Consider the following 13,444-nt stretch of genomic DNA (forward strand, 5'->3'; position numbering starts at 1 on the left):
AAAAGAATAAAAAACAAAAACATATGGATATGGCCTTCCTAACAGGATATAACATACAACATAAAGCCCTAGATAACATAATGAAGTACTGACCCATTCTTCAATCAGAAAGTTTTTTAAAGACCATAATACCGAACAAACCTTCTTTTTATCTACAGAAAGGCCCCTCGCCTTAGAAACCGTCTTGTACACAATGCCCTGGATCCTCCGAAACAGATTAAGATTTTTAAAAATCTGAAAGGCTTCCATAAGTGCGGGACATGTCTCCCATGCAGGGAGAGTAAAAAGACCAATAAGAAAAAATAACATTTTATCTCCACGGCAAATGGATCTAGTTACAATATAAAGGAACTAATAACATGCAACAGCACGCATGTAACGTATGTCTTAGAGTGCCCATGTCAGAAACAACATGTCGGAAGAACAACTAGAGAGCTGCATGTCAGGATCCGGGAACATATTTTAAACATTAAAAAGGGATTCAATAAACAGTGTCTCGAGACACTTCAGAGACTACCATAACAGAGATCCCACATGCATGACTTTCTACGGAATAGACAAAATCAAGGGCCACTGGAGAGGAGAGAATAAGAAAATCAAAACATCACAAAACGAAACCCGATGGATTTTTGAACTCGAGACCCTCCAGCCCTCAGGCTTGAATATTGATTTAGATCTCAATTGTTTTCTGACCAATTTTTAAATTTTAATATCTAATACATTTAATATTTTACCGTTGAGCCCTAATTCCCATTTCCAATCATACATAGGACTGTTTGAATACTTTACCCTACATTTTTCTATATATAATAATTATTTACATATTATTTCCTTATTCATTTTTAAATAAGCACAATGGGCCAGATTCACGAATAATTACGGTGGCGTAACATATCCCCTTTACGTTACGCCGCCGCAAGTTTTTGGCGTAAGTGCTTGATTCACAAAGCACTTGCCTGTAAACTTGCGGCGGCGTAGCGTAAAGCCGTCCGGCGCAAGCCCGCCTAATTCAAATGGGGCGTGTACCATTTAAATTAGGCGCGTTCCCGCGCCGAACGTTCTGCGCATGCTCCGTTAGGAAATTTCCCGCCGTGCTTTGCGCAAAATTCTGGCGCCCCGACGTGTTTTTTGAACGGCGACGTGCGTAACGTACTTTCGTATTCCCGGACGTCTTACGCAAAAAAAAAATTGAAATTCGATGCGGGAACGATGTCCATACTTTAACATGGCTGGTCTAAATCTAAGCCATGAAATAGCAGGCTTAAGATTGCGACGGGAAAAACCGACTAGCGACGACATAAGAGAATGCAACGTAATCAGCTAATTTGCATACCGACGCTGGAAAACGACGCAAACTCCACCCAGTGGCCGCCGGAGAATTACACACGTACGACTGTCGGATCTATGCCAAATGCCGTCGTATCTTGGTTTGAGGATTCCAAATCAAGATACGACGCGGCAAATTTGAAAATACACCGGCGTATCAGTAGATACGCTGGCGTATTTCTGCTGTGAATCTGGCCCAATATGTCTCTCCACCACTAGGGGCACTACACTAAAATACCCAGAGATGGTATTTATTTATAATATTAATTCATCATAGCACTCTGATGCACCCCTTTTTGTCATTTAACTACTGCCCCATCCAATGTGATAGCAGCACTTTAATGTAATTCCTTCGTTTTAGCCCCAATCTGTTCCTCACAGTAAAATGTCATTATAAAATTTTAGTTCACGTTTAAACATTTTTTAAAACATATATTCTTATCATATTTTACATGTCAAATCTGTGATTTTAAAGTATCATCAATTTTAATAGTTGCATTTGCAAACATCAATACACTGCGACCTGTGTGGATAAAAACAGCATAGTAATAAGTGGATTTATATTGAAGTCTGTTTATATAATTTCACCGTATGTTTACATCTATTATAACACCCGGGCTTCGGTCTCCAGCATCTAACCAAAAATGCCCGCCGTGTGTATCCACTAGGCTATGGTCTCCTGTCCCCAGATCACACCAAACATGGCCACCGTAGTACAAGACAAGGTCACTAGAGCACACAGGCTCCTGTCCTGGGAACCTACCAAATATGGCCGCCATAACACAGGACGCTGTGATTTGCTATAAAGGAGGAAGTGATTGTGGCGTTCAGGACACTCCAGATGAAGTCAGGTCGACGAAACCGGTCGAGCGATCCGACAGAATGCCACAACACTACCGTTTTCTGCATGCTAAAGTAATGCTCTGTCATTTCAACAAAATTGTGAGTACCCATTTGTCTTTTACCAATAAAAGCTGAATTTTTAAACAGTACTACACTATCTTGGCACCCCTTCCTTCTTTTTTTCCTGTATATGGGATAAACACTGAGAGCACCACCAGGGCCACAGCAGGATGTGCCTTTGCCAGAGTGCTGCACAGTGGCATACACTGTGAATGCTGCAAACCCCAAGAGGGGGCACAAATCTGGTGAGTGCGGTCCATATAGGAGCACAGATTGAAGTATATCACTGTGTGAAGCATAGAACTAGACATTCACAACAGCATGAAGCACTTTTTCTAATTTTTATTTTTAGTTATTTTATTTATTTATAATTATTGGCACTTAATTTTTTCTTTGTCATTTCTCACACCTTTGGAGTGGATTTTACTAGCCTTTGTAGCACAAGGATTTTATTAAGGTGCACTATTTTATTATAATATTTTTTTTTGGTTCGCAGCTGCTCAAGCAATCTAATTCATCTATTTTCACTTAATCGCATTGCTATTTACAAATACATTTTGTATATCACCAGCAGTTTCCTTTACTTTCTGTACTAGGATTTCAAAATTAGGTTTTATTAAAATGCACCAATTTACCTGTATTTGATTATATGTCACTGTGTTTTTCACTATTAAGTACAGTCGCTTGTAACACTATTTACCACATCAGCACTGCACTTTAAAAGCTAGTGCCATTCCTACTTCCATCCTCTCTCAGCTCAAGAAATCCGCCTGCCACTTCTCCACTCCTGGAATGAAGACTGCAGATATGAATTGTCGGATTGTCTGCTCACGGGACAACCCTGCAACCTGAAAGTCCAGGCCATTAGAGCCAGAAGCAGTGCCCGAATCTCTAGAATGTTGATGGGCAAGGTCTTTTTGGACTCCGACCACTTCCCCTGGAGAGTGGTCTCCTCCAGAACTGCTCCCCAGCCCAAGAGGCCGACATCCGTTGTTACTATCTTCCAGGTTACTGGCATGAAGGATTTCCCCTTCTGAAAATTTTGGGCTATCAACCACCAACTGAGACTCTGGCGCATCCTTGGGGCCAGATATATTGGGTAATCCAAGGCTTGGATCTTCTTGTTCCAAGCAGACATAATAGTGTTTTGCAACAGTCTTGAATGAAACTGGGCATAGGGAACAAATTAAGCCACCATACTCCCTAACAACCTCATGCTAAGGCAAATAGAAGGGCTCTTCTTTGCTTTGACCATATGGACCAAATCTCTTATAGCCATGACTTTCACCTGAGACAAAAATATTTTCATGGGCTGTGTCTATAACCAGTACCCCAGTCTTCTTAAGGACCGTAAGGCTGACTTCTCTAGGTTGAGAATACAACCCAGGTGATCCAAGTACTTGACCATGTTGGACACACTCTGGTCTAGCTGTGCAACCGACTGATCTATCAGCAGCAGGACGTCTAGGTATGCCATTACTGCTATACCCTGGACCCTTAGTCTTGCTAGTACCAGGGCCAGAACGTTTGTAAACACCCAGGGTGCAGTGGCTAACCTGAAGGGCAAGGCCACAAACTGAAAGTGGCGCTGTTCTACCACGAATTGCAGAAACTTCTGGTGAGCGGGGAAATTTGTCACATGCAGATATGCATCTTTGATGTCTATTGATGCCAGAAATTCTCCTTTTCACATGGATTGACTCCATGCGAAAAGAGTGGACAGTAAGGAATGGATTTCGAACTTTGAGATCTAGAATGGGTCTGAAGTCTCCATTTGGTTTTGGCACTGTGAAGAGATTTGAATAAAACCCCATGCCCTGCTCTTCTAAGGGAATTGATATAATTACACACTGAGACATCAATTGGTCTAGTGCCAGGAATAAAGACCATCTTTTCACGGGGTCTTTGGGAATAATTTGACCTTCGAAAATGAAAAGGTGGAATTTCCGGAAACTCTAGTTTGTACCCTAGAGACACAGTGGAGATGACCCATCTCTCTTGGATATCCTCCTGCCAAGCAGAGCGAGGGCACACCTTCAAAAGGAGGCTTCTTCTGGCCTTGTTTGTGCTTGGCCTTGAGGCTTACCTCTTGAACCTGATGGCAGAGGCCATCACGACTGCCTGCTGTTACATCTTGTACCGAAAAAGATGAACGTTTAAATGAAGGATGTCTACTCCTTTTTTTTTTAAAGGGCACTCTTACCACCTGAAATATTTTGAATATATTTATTCAAATCATCCCCTTGAAAGGGAAACACCTGCCAACAGCTTTTTGCATGGCAATTCAGCTGACCAATGCTTCAACCAGAGAATTCTATGCATATGCGCTGATAAGAGAGCAAGGCATGACACCTGATGAATAGAATCTTTAAGAGCGTCAACCACAAAACATAAGGCCCTAGGTAGCTTAGCCAACTCCCGGGCTGCTTCCCCTTGAGCAGGGACATCTTTAATAACCTGCTTAAGTTTGTCTTTTAGGGATTGACAAATGCCTATTGCTGCTACTGCAAGCTATGCTGCTGCACCAGCCACAGCAAATGAGGCTTTAAGCAAAGATTCCAGCTTATTATTAGCTGGATCCTTAAACACCTGAACATTGTCCACTGGACAAGTTAGACTCCTATTCCAGAAGAGATAGCAGCGTCTACTGCTGACAAACTCCACTTCTTAGTGAATTTTTCCTCCATAGGATAAAGAAGAGAACATCTTCTAGGAGGAAGAAAATAGCTATCTGGGTGATCCTAGTCAGCATATATCAGCAGCTCCAGCAATGGGTGTACATGGAAAGCATGTGGACCCTGTGGAGGCCTTAAAGAACCCAAAGAGGAAAAGGGGGCCTCAGCTATCTGCGCCGGGGGGAAACTTGTATCAAGAATGGACCAACTCCGTAAGGGAACTAGCAATTTTTGAGATTGCAAGGCTGAGAAGGGCTCTTCTTAGACTGAATCCTCAGAGGAGGAGTCATCTGCCTGCCCTTCTTTCCGGTCACCCAATGCCATCTCAACTACATCTGCCCATTCCTGGTCTAATACTGAAAGGTTAGGTGGAGGAGGAGAAGGGGACCTATCATGTTTTTTCGCCAGACTGGGAGGAAGACGCAAACATATTGGTTATTTTTCCTTTCAAACCAGCTAACGCTAAAGCCAAATCATCCTTGGTGACTCAGATTGGCCAGTTGCTTCTGGTCTTTCAGGGGAGGACAGTACTTTGGAAATATTCTGCTATCACTGCTCAGCCTGATGCTGAGTAGATGTGCTTTTAAAATGTCTGTATCCAACACCCATACAGTGCTTACATGCCCTTGTATGCTCTGTGTCCCTCCGTCAGCCACCAGACACTTTCCAGAGTAAAAACTTTATAGACCGTAAGCCTTGCTCCTGCACCATGTATTAAGTGAACGTTCGTTTACACGTGCACGCCGGTGGCCCCAAGCCATGCCCACCACATCCTAGGGTAGCTCTTTAAAAAGAGCTGATTCCCGTGCACGTGAACGAACAGTCCTGCAATGGGGATAGCTTGGGGGAGAAGGGCTGTGTCACCAGGATGATGCCAACCTCTGTGTTCCAGAGGTGGGCGAACCACAAGCCCTTTTGGTGGCCATGACAGAGTGGAGTAAGGGGGGAATACTGTCCACAAGAGCGCTGCCAGACACTGAGAATACTGCAGGGGAAGCATGGTAATGTTAAACACCATGTATGTTACAATTACACCCTCTAGTGGTAGAAAAAATAGGCAAGGCATCGCTTACTCAGAAGAAGTCTATTAGTGAACCGTATGTGTTCCTTAGGATCTTCTTTTAACGTGCCATTCCCGCCACAGGATACTGCTGGAAAACACAACCAAATCCAATCTTCACCCAGTATGGGACTGGGTCCCCCTTGCATACTGGGGTCCACACTCTTGGACCTGTATAGCACCCTGCCAGGAAAACATTTGGTTTAGCTATGCCACCAAGGACCTGGATCCCAGGGTCCGGCCCTCAAAAAAGGAGCATTACAGGCAAGAGACCTCGATTTTTCTTCCTCCAGGCTCAGGTACCATCCATTTTGGCCATTCTATTTTGGCACCTTGAATGGATCCGACTGCATAGCCCCTTGATCCTGCCAAGGATTTCTCAAACGGGGCTCTTCTAGCATAGCACTTGAACCAATGTGTCCAACACCTTGAGAAAAAACTGAGGTACTTCCTGTATGGGAGGGATTATATAGAGGGGGACTTCCTGTCTTTTGGGTGTGCCAGTGTTCATTCACCTATAGGCGGCGTATAAGCCACATAGTAATTACTATGGCTACTCTGCATCCTGTGATGTACGATAAAGAAACAGTTCTTTAAAATTATATTAAATATCCTCAATGTTATCAGCTCTAGAAACTAAAGGAAATCTTCTCAGTCCTCATATTTGTTCTGTCCATTATTGGTACATTATTTAATTTTGTGATCACTATTGTAATGTAATAGAGGAACATAGGAAATGTCAGCTACTCCAAATATACCACTGGTAAAAAAAAGTGTCCCTGAAAATATTTTTGAAATGTTGGCAACTATGCACTTGGGGCCACCGAATCAGTAGGGGGCCCAAGAGAGGCTCCTGGGATCCTGTGATAATAAAGCAGTAGTAAACGTCGCTAACATTACGAGGTAGGTTATGCCATAATGTACTAGTATGCACAGCATATTAGCACATTAGGGTACACTTACCTGTCAGACCTCCAGCGATGCGCTGTGATCGGGTTCTGTGCCTTCAGCCACTTGCCTTAGTTGGGCTGTGATAATGTGACCTCCACGCATGCTCATGTGCATCCTCTCTCTATCTCTCGTCCCCCCTCTCTCTCATCCTCCCTCCCTTACACCTCAACCCTCTCTCATCCCCTCTCTCTCTCATCCTCCCTTTTTCTCTATTTAATTGAATTTGTTATAACAAATTGCATCAGGCCCATGATGTTTTTAATCCGGTCCTGGTTCAGCAGTGGTATTATATCCCAGCCGTGCTTCATTGTTCTCCATAGCCCCAGTTCATTTAGTCACTGCTAAAAATAGTGGGGCAAATCCACAAAAGAGATACTCCGGCGTAAGCCGTCGTATCTCTGGTTCTAACTTTGGAACTGATCCTCAGAAGCAGTTTTCCTAAGTTAGGCAGAAGATCCGACATCTGTAAGGGACTTACACTGCCGGATCTTAGGATGCAGTACCGCATCCGCCACTGGGGGCATTTCGAGTCGAAATGCCTCTGTTAGTATGCAAATTAGCACTTAGGGCGATCCTCAAAGCTTTTGTGCCTAGTTTTTTCGCCGTAAGTGTTAGTTTGCCTGGTGTAAAACTAGGGCTGCTTTTACAAAGTGTAAAGTTAGTCACACCTTGTAAAGGCCCATTCAAGCGACGGCATTTGGTATGCATTCCCGAGGGAGAACTCCACGGCAATTTGTAAATTCCAAACCGGCATGGGTTCCCCCCCAGGAGCATACCAGGCCCTTAGGTCTGTTATGGGTTGTAAGGAGACCCCCCCTCCGCCGAAAAATTGACGTAGGGGGTCCCCCTACAATCCATACCAGACCCGTATCCAAAGCACGCTACCCGGCCAGCCAGGAAGGGAGTGGGGACGAGCGAGCGCCCCCCCCCCTCCTGAGCCGTGCCAGGCCGCATGCCCTCAACATGGGGGGGTTGGGTGCTCTGGGGCAGGGGGGCGCACTGCGGGCCCCCCCACCTCAGAGCACCCTGTCCCCATGTTGATGAGGACAGGACCTCTTCCCGACAACCCTTGCCATTGGTTGTCGGGGTCTGCGGGCGGAGGCTTATCGGAATCTGGGAGTCCCCTTTAATAAGGGGGCCCCCAGATACCGGCCCCCCACCCTAAGTGAATGGATATGGGGTACATCGTACCCCTATCCATTCACCTGTAGGCAAAAAGTAAAAGTTAATAAACACACAACACAAGGCTTTTTAAAATATTTTATTATTCTGCTCCGGACGCCCCCCCTGTCTTCGTTATTAGCTCAATTACCAGGGGGGGCTTCTTCTTCCACCCTCCGGGGGTCTTCTCCGCTCTCCGGGGGGGGTTTCTGCTTCCGCTCTCCGGGGGGGGCTTCTCCGGACTCCGGGGGGCTTCTTCCATCTTCTCCCCTCTTCCGCTCTTGACTCGGCGAACCCCGGTTCTTCTGCAGCTCTCCGGTGCCTTCTTCTTCAGCGCTGGCTGCCTGCTATGTTTGTGTGTTAGCTCGATTTCAAACAGGCAGCCAGCGCGGTCTTCTGTGACGTCAGGGTCTTCTGGTCTTCTGTTCTTCCGATGTTGCCTCGTCGCCTGTTGTCGCTGTAATGATGGAAGCGCGCCTTGCATCACATTTATATAGGCATCACCGTCCCATCATGCTCCGGCAGGTACCCACGTGGTGGGTGCACGTGGGTAGGCACCCACCACGTGGGTACCTACCGGAGCATGATGGGACGGTGATGCCTATATAAATGTGATGCAAGGCGCGCTTCCATCATTACAGCGACAACAGGCGACGAGGCAACATCGGAAGAGGGGAGAAGAACAGAAGAGAAGATGACGCCACAGAAGACCGCGCCGGCTGCCTGTTAGAAATCTAGCTAACACACAAACATAGCAGGCAGCCAGCGCTGAAGAAGAAGGCACCGGAGAGCTGCAGAAGAACCGGGGTTCGCCGAGTCAAGAGCGGAAGAGGGGAGAAGATGGAAGAAGCCCCCCGGAGTCCGGAGAAGACCCCCGGAGAGCGGAGAAGACCCCCGGAGAGCGGAGAAGACCCCCGGAGAGTGGAAGAAGAAGCCCCCCCTGGTAAAAGAGCTAATAACGAAGACAGGGGGGGCCTCCGGAGCAGAATAATAAACTATTTTAAAAAGCCTTGTGTTGTGTGTTTATTAACTTTTACTTTTTGCCTCCAGGTGAATGGATAGGGGTACGATGTACCCCATATCCATTCACTTAGGGTGGGGGGCCGGTATCTGGGGGCCCCCTTATTAAAGGGGACTCCCAGATTCCGATAAGCCCCCGCCCGCAGACCCCGACAACCAATGGCAAGGGTTGTCGGGAAGAGGTCCTGTCCTCATCAACATGGGGACAGGGTGCTCTGAGGTGGGGGGGCCCGCAGTGCGCCCCCCTGCCCCAGAGCACCCAACCCCCCCATGTTGAGGGCATGCGGCCTGGCACGGCTCAGGAGGGGGGGGGGCGCTCGCTCGTCCCCACTCCCTTCCTGGCTGGCCGGGTAGCGTGCTTTGGATACGGGTCTGGTATGGATTGTAGGGGGACCCCCTATGTCAATTTTTCGGCGGAGGGGGGGTCTCCTTACAACCCATAACAGACCTAAGGGCCTGGTATGCTCCTGGGGGGGGAACCCATGCCGTTTTTTTCATTGAAAATTGGCATGGAGTTCTCCCTCAGGAATGCATGCCGAGCGACGCTGTCATTTTTTTTTATAATTTGTTTTCCCGGCGCGTCTTTTTTTCACCCGTCGCAACTTTAGTGTCCCGTCGCAATCCACAAAGCCGCCCGGCGTCAATTACGTTCGCGCGATGCACGTCGGGAAAATGACGTCACACGCATGCGCAGTACGGCCGGCGCGGGAGCGCGCCTCATTTTAATTGTAAACGCCCCCCGGAGAGGAGGAACGCCTTACGACGGCGGCACTTAACTTACACGGCTTGAAATTTTTACGTAAGTGCTTTGAGGATCAGGCACTTAGGTAAAAACTTTAAGTCAGTGTAACTTAACTGCAGAAAGTTAAGTTACGCCGCCTGGCTGAGGATTTGGCCCAGTGAGCTGATAAATTGAATGTAAGTTTTTCTAAATGCTTTGAGGATGAATTACACTGTGTTGCAGGTACAGAGATCAATGAGGGCTTGTTTTAAAGTATTTTTAATACTCGTACAACATGTAAATGTTTGAATATCCATAACTTATTTATAGTTCTACTTTAAAGTTAGGATACGAACACTGCAAAAAATAACACTCCTCCAACTCTATTTCATGCAACACAATTCAGATACTAGAAAATGTGTAGAAGGAAACAAGCATTATATAAATGTTTAGCAACAAACATAGAACATTATTGACATTCACATACATAAGATTGCGTTTTAGCAGATTTGGTTAGGTAATTCTGTTGCTTCTAGTCTTCGCAAGAAACCCCTTAAGCAACGTAACTTTGTTTTGTTTCTTTTTTTTAACGGACAATTAATCACATGTGGGCATGGCGAATGAGAACTATCGATTGCCCTTTTCCAGACTTCTGGCATTCAGACAGCAGACAGACAAATGCCCTGAGCAATAAGAAGCATCTCTCTACCACAGCCTACCGATGCTTTTAATTGTTTGCTACTAATGGACATGGTATTTAGCAGTTTACGTCTGGCAGATTAATTTATGTTATCATTATCATTACCTTAACACCGAGGTCCTTCATCAGCTCAATTTCAAAACTGACAACATCATATGGCAAACGGAACTGAGGGATTTCTGAAGCACTGTAAAAACACATAACCCAGATATGATTGAGATTTATTAAACCCTACAAAGTATTATTTAACATTTTTGAAAAGTTCAGCCAATGATAAGAAACGGATTAATGGGTAACTCAAACTGGAACTGATCATTAAAATGTAAAACTTGGAACACAGCTAAAAGTACTATGCAATGATTCTTGACACATCAGCCTTGTGATCTCTAACCATTAGAATGTCTGAATTATGCTGCAATAATAGATGACACAACCTGCATAAAAACGTGTTAAGAAACAAATTTATTTTTCTGTGTATTGTCAAAAATCACATGCTTAAAAAAATACTGAAGTGACAAAGTGGAAAACAGCCAAATAGCGTATTGAAATACTTTGTTGTTTCCTGTTTTACCTGTCAAAAGATTGGTCATCCTGCTTGGCCAGCCACGTCATTTTTTTTACCCAAATCCCACTGCACAGTTAGGAAGATTACTCCACTACTTCCTGATTCAGCTTTACAACTTCCAATGTCATTGTACTGCTAATTAATGATATGCATCAATGGTGATTCATTTTTCAATGAGCAGGCTTAAGGCTAACAGTTGACACAGGAAGCTGCAAAGCTGAAACAAAAATTAAGGGTATCATATGCCTGGCTATACAGTTTGGCAGAGACATATGAATCACAAGACTTGCTGATTGGAATTGCATATTCTGCACATTTGGCAGAAAATTATCAACAATTCATTGCAAGTATGTATGTAACTCGTTGTTTAGCGTTTCACTCCTGGTTTAAATATTGTACTGGTTAAAGGCAGAGCTACACAAAGTCTTAAATATTAATCTCTTCTGGAGAAAGTGCTCTATTAGGTTCCCTCCAGTGCTCATTACTTAACAAAAAAAAACTACAAATTTGATCAGGTGATAGTTGATTGGGAAGGGTCAGGGTTCAGATTGGCTGATTCTTCCCCTTAGCAGTGATCCTAATCACTTGCCGACCGCTGCCTGTAGATATGCGTCGGCAGAATGGCACGGCTGCGCAAAGCAACGTACAGGCACGTTGCCTTGAATTTTCCGCAGTACGTGCGTGCCGCAAGCTCTGTGACCGTGCCCGCGGACTCTATGTCCGCTGGTGTCCCACGATTGTGTCACGGAGTTGTAGAACAGGGAAATGCCTGTGTAAACAAAGCCTTTCCCTGTTCTGCCTTGTGAGCGGACACTGATCTACTGCTCCCTGTCATCGGGAGCAGTGATCAATGTCATGTCACTGGTAGCCCAGCCCCCTCCCCCTTTAGAATCGTTCCCTAGGATACACTTAACCCCTTGCTCGCCCCTAGTGGTTAACCCCTCCCCTACCAGTGTCATTTACACAGTAATCAGTGCATTTTTATAGCACTGATCGCTGTATAAATGACAATGGTCCCAAAGTAGCATCAACCAATGTGTCCGCCATAATGTCGCAGTCATAATAAGAATCGCTGATCGCCACCATTACTAGTAAAAAACAAATTATTAATAAAAATGCCATAAATCCATCCCCTATTTTGTAAATGCTACAACTTTTGTGCACACCAATCAATATATGCGTATTTCAATTTATTTTGCCGAAAATATGTAAAAGAATACATATCAGCCTAAACTGAGAAAAACAATTTTTTATATATATATTTTTTTGGGGGATATTTATTATAGCAAAAAGTAAAGCATGGAGGAGTTAATAAGCTATCAAGAAGAGGCAGAAATAAAATTCCAAGAAATCTGGGGGAAATGGACATACTTTAAGCAATCCCAGATTTATCTGAAGATTATGGGGAGAGAAGAAAGTTTGCAGGCTGGTACCTAGAAAGGGATCTTTTTTCTTTCTCCCCCCCCCTTTTTTTTTCTCTCATTTTCACATAATATGAAGTGATAGGGAGGATAGAAGGTCCACCATCTCACTTCCTTAAAAAGTAATGACACATATATGGTCACGGGGATAGGGACGGGTTATATTATAAACAGGATAATCTCCCTAGGGTTTGGAGGGGGGGAGGGTGGTCTTTTTCTTTTTCTCTTGGTCTGAAGACAAGAGACACCTGTGTGTGTGTGTGTGTGTATATATATATATATATATATATATATATATATATATATATATATATATAGGAATGGGTTGGGTGCAGGGGGGGAGCAGGTACAGACTATATGGAAGTACTTGGAAAAAAAAACCTTTGTCCCTGCTCCCTCTTTTTCAATTTTTCACTTTTTTTTTTTGTTGGGGGCTCGTTGGGGGGAGGGGAGAGGAGAGGGGAATGTGCCCCTAGTTTAAAGGACATCATTATAGAGGCAGTATTGTAAGGTTAGACCTAGCCCTGTACCCACACAAATGTTTTTTGTATTGTTGTAATATGTAGTCTGTATATGTTAATGTTATATGTAAGAAGAACTTGTGAATTTTATAATGATTGGTGATTTTAAAAATGTCTTTAAAGAAAGTATGTAAAGTTTTTCTATTTTATGTGAAAACAATAAAAATAATTTAAACACAGAAACTGCAGATCAGAATAATGAAGGTAAAGTCAATTTTTACACACCGTACCTTACACTACCTTGGGCAAAAATTCTGGTTGTGGCCTCAAAACCGCTCTATCCTGGTGCAAGATCATATAAGGTTCTTTACAGGACAGAGCCACCAACTCCGACACCCTCCTGGCCCATGTCACTGCCATCAATAAAGCAAATTTTATTGTCAGGAGGACCAGAGGAATCTGCTGGATGGGCTCAAAAGG

At 44.5% G+C, this 13,444-nt stretch overlaps 1 protein-coding gene across 1 annotated transcript in view; it reads right to left on the reverse strand.

Annotated features, from left to right (window-relative positions):
• The window catches only part of DPYD (dihydropyrimidine dehydrogenase), a 1,498,502-nt gene that overhangs the window by 944,050 nt on the left and 541,008 nt on the right, over nucleotides 1-13,444 (reverse strand). The window contains exon 7 of the mRNA XM_040359980.1: nucleotides 10,623-10,704. Coding sequence (XP_040215914.1) covers nucleotides 10,623-10,704 — 82 coding nt within the window. The remainder of the gene's footprint in view (nucleotides 1-10,622; nucleotides 10,705-13,444) is intronic.

Source organism: Rana temporaria, chromosome 7 (genome assembly GCF_905171775.1).
Source record: "Rana temporaria chromosome 7, aRanTem1.1, whole genome shotgun sequence".
Lineage (NCBI taxonomy): Eukaryota > Metazoa > Chordata > Amphibia > Anura > Ranidae > Rana > Rana temporaria.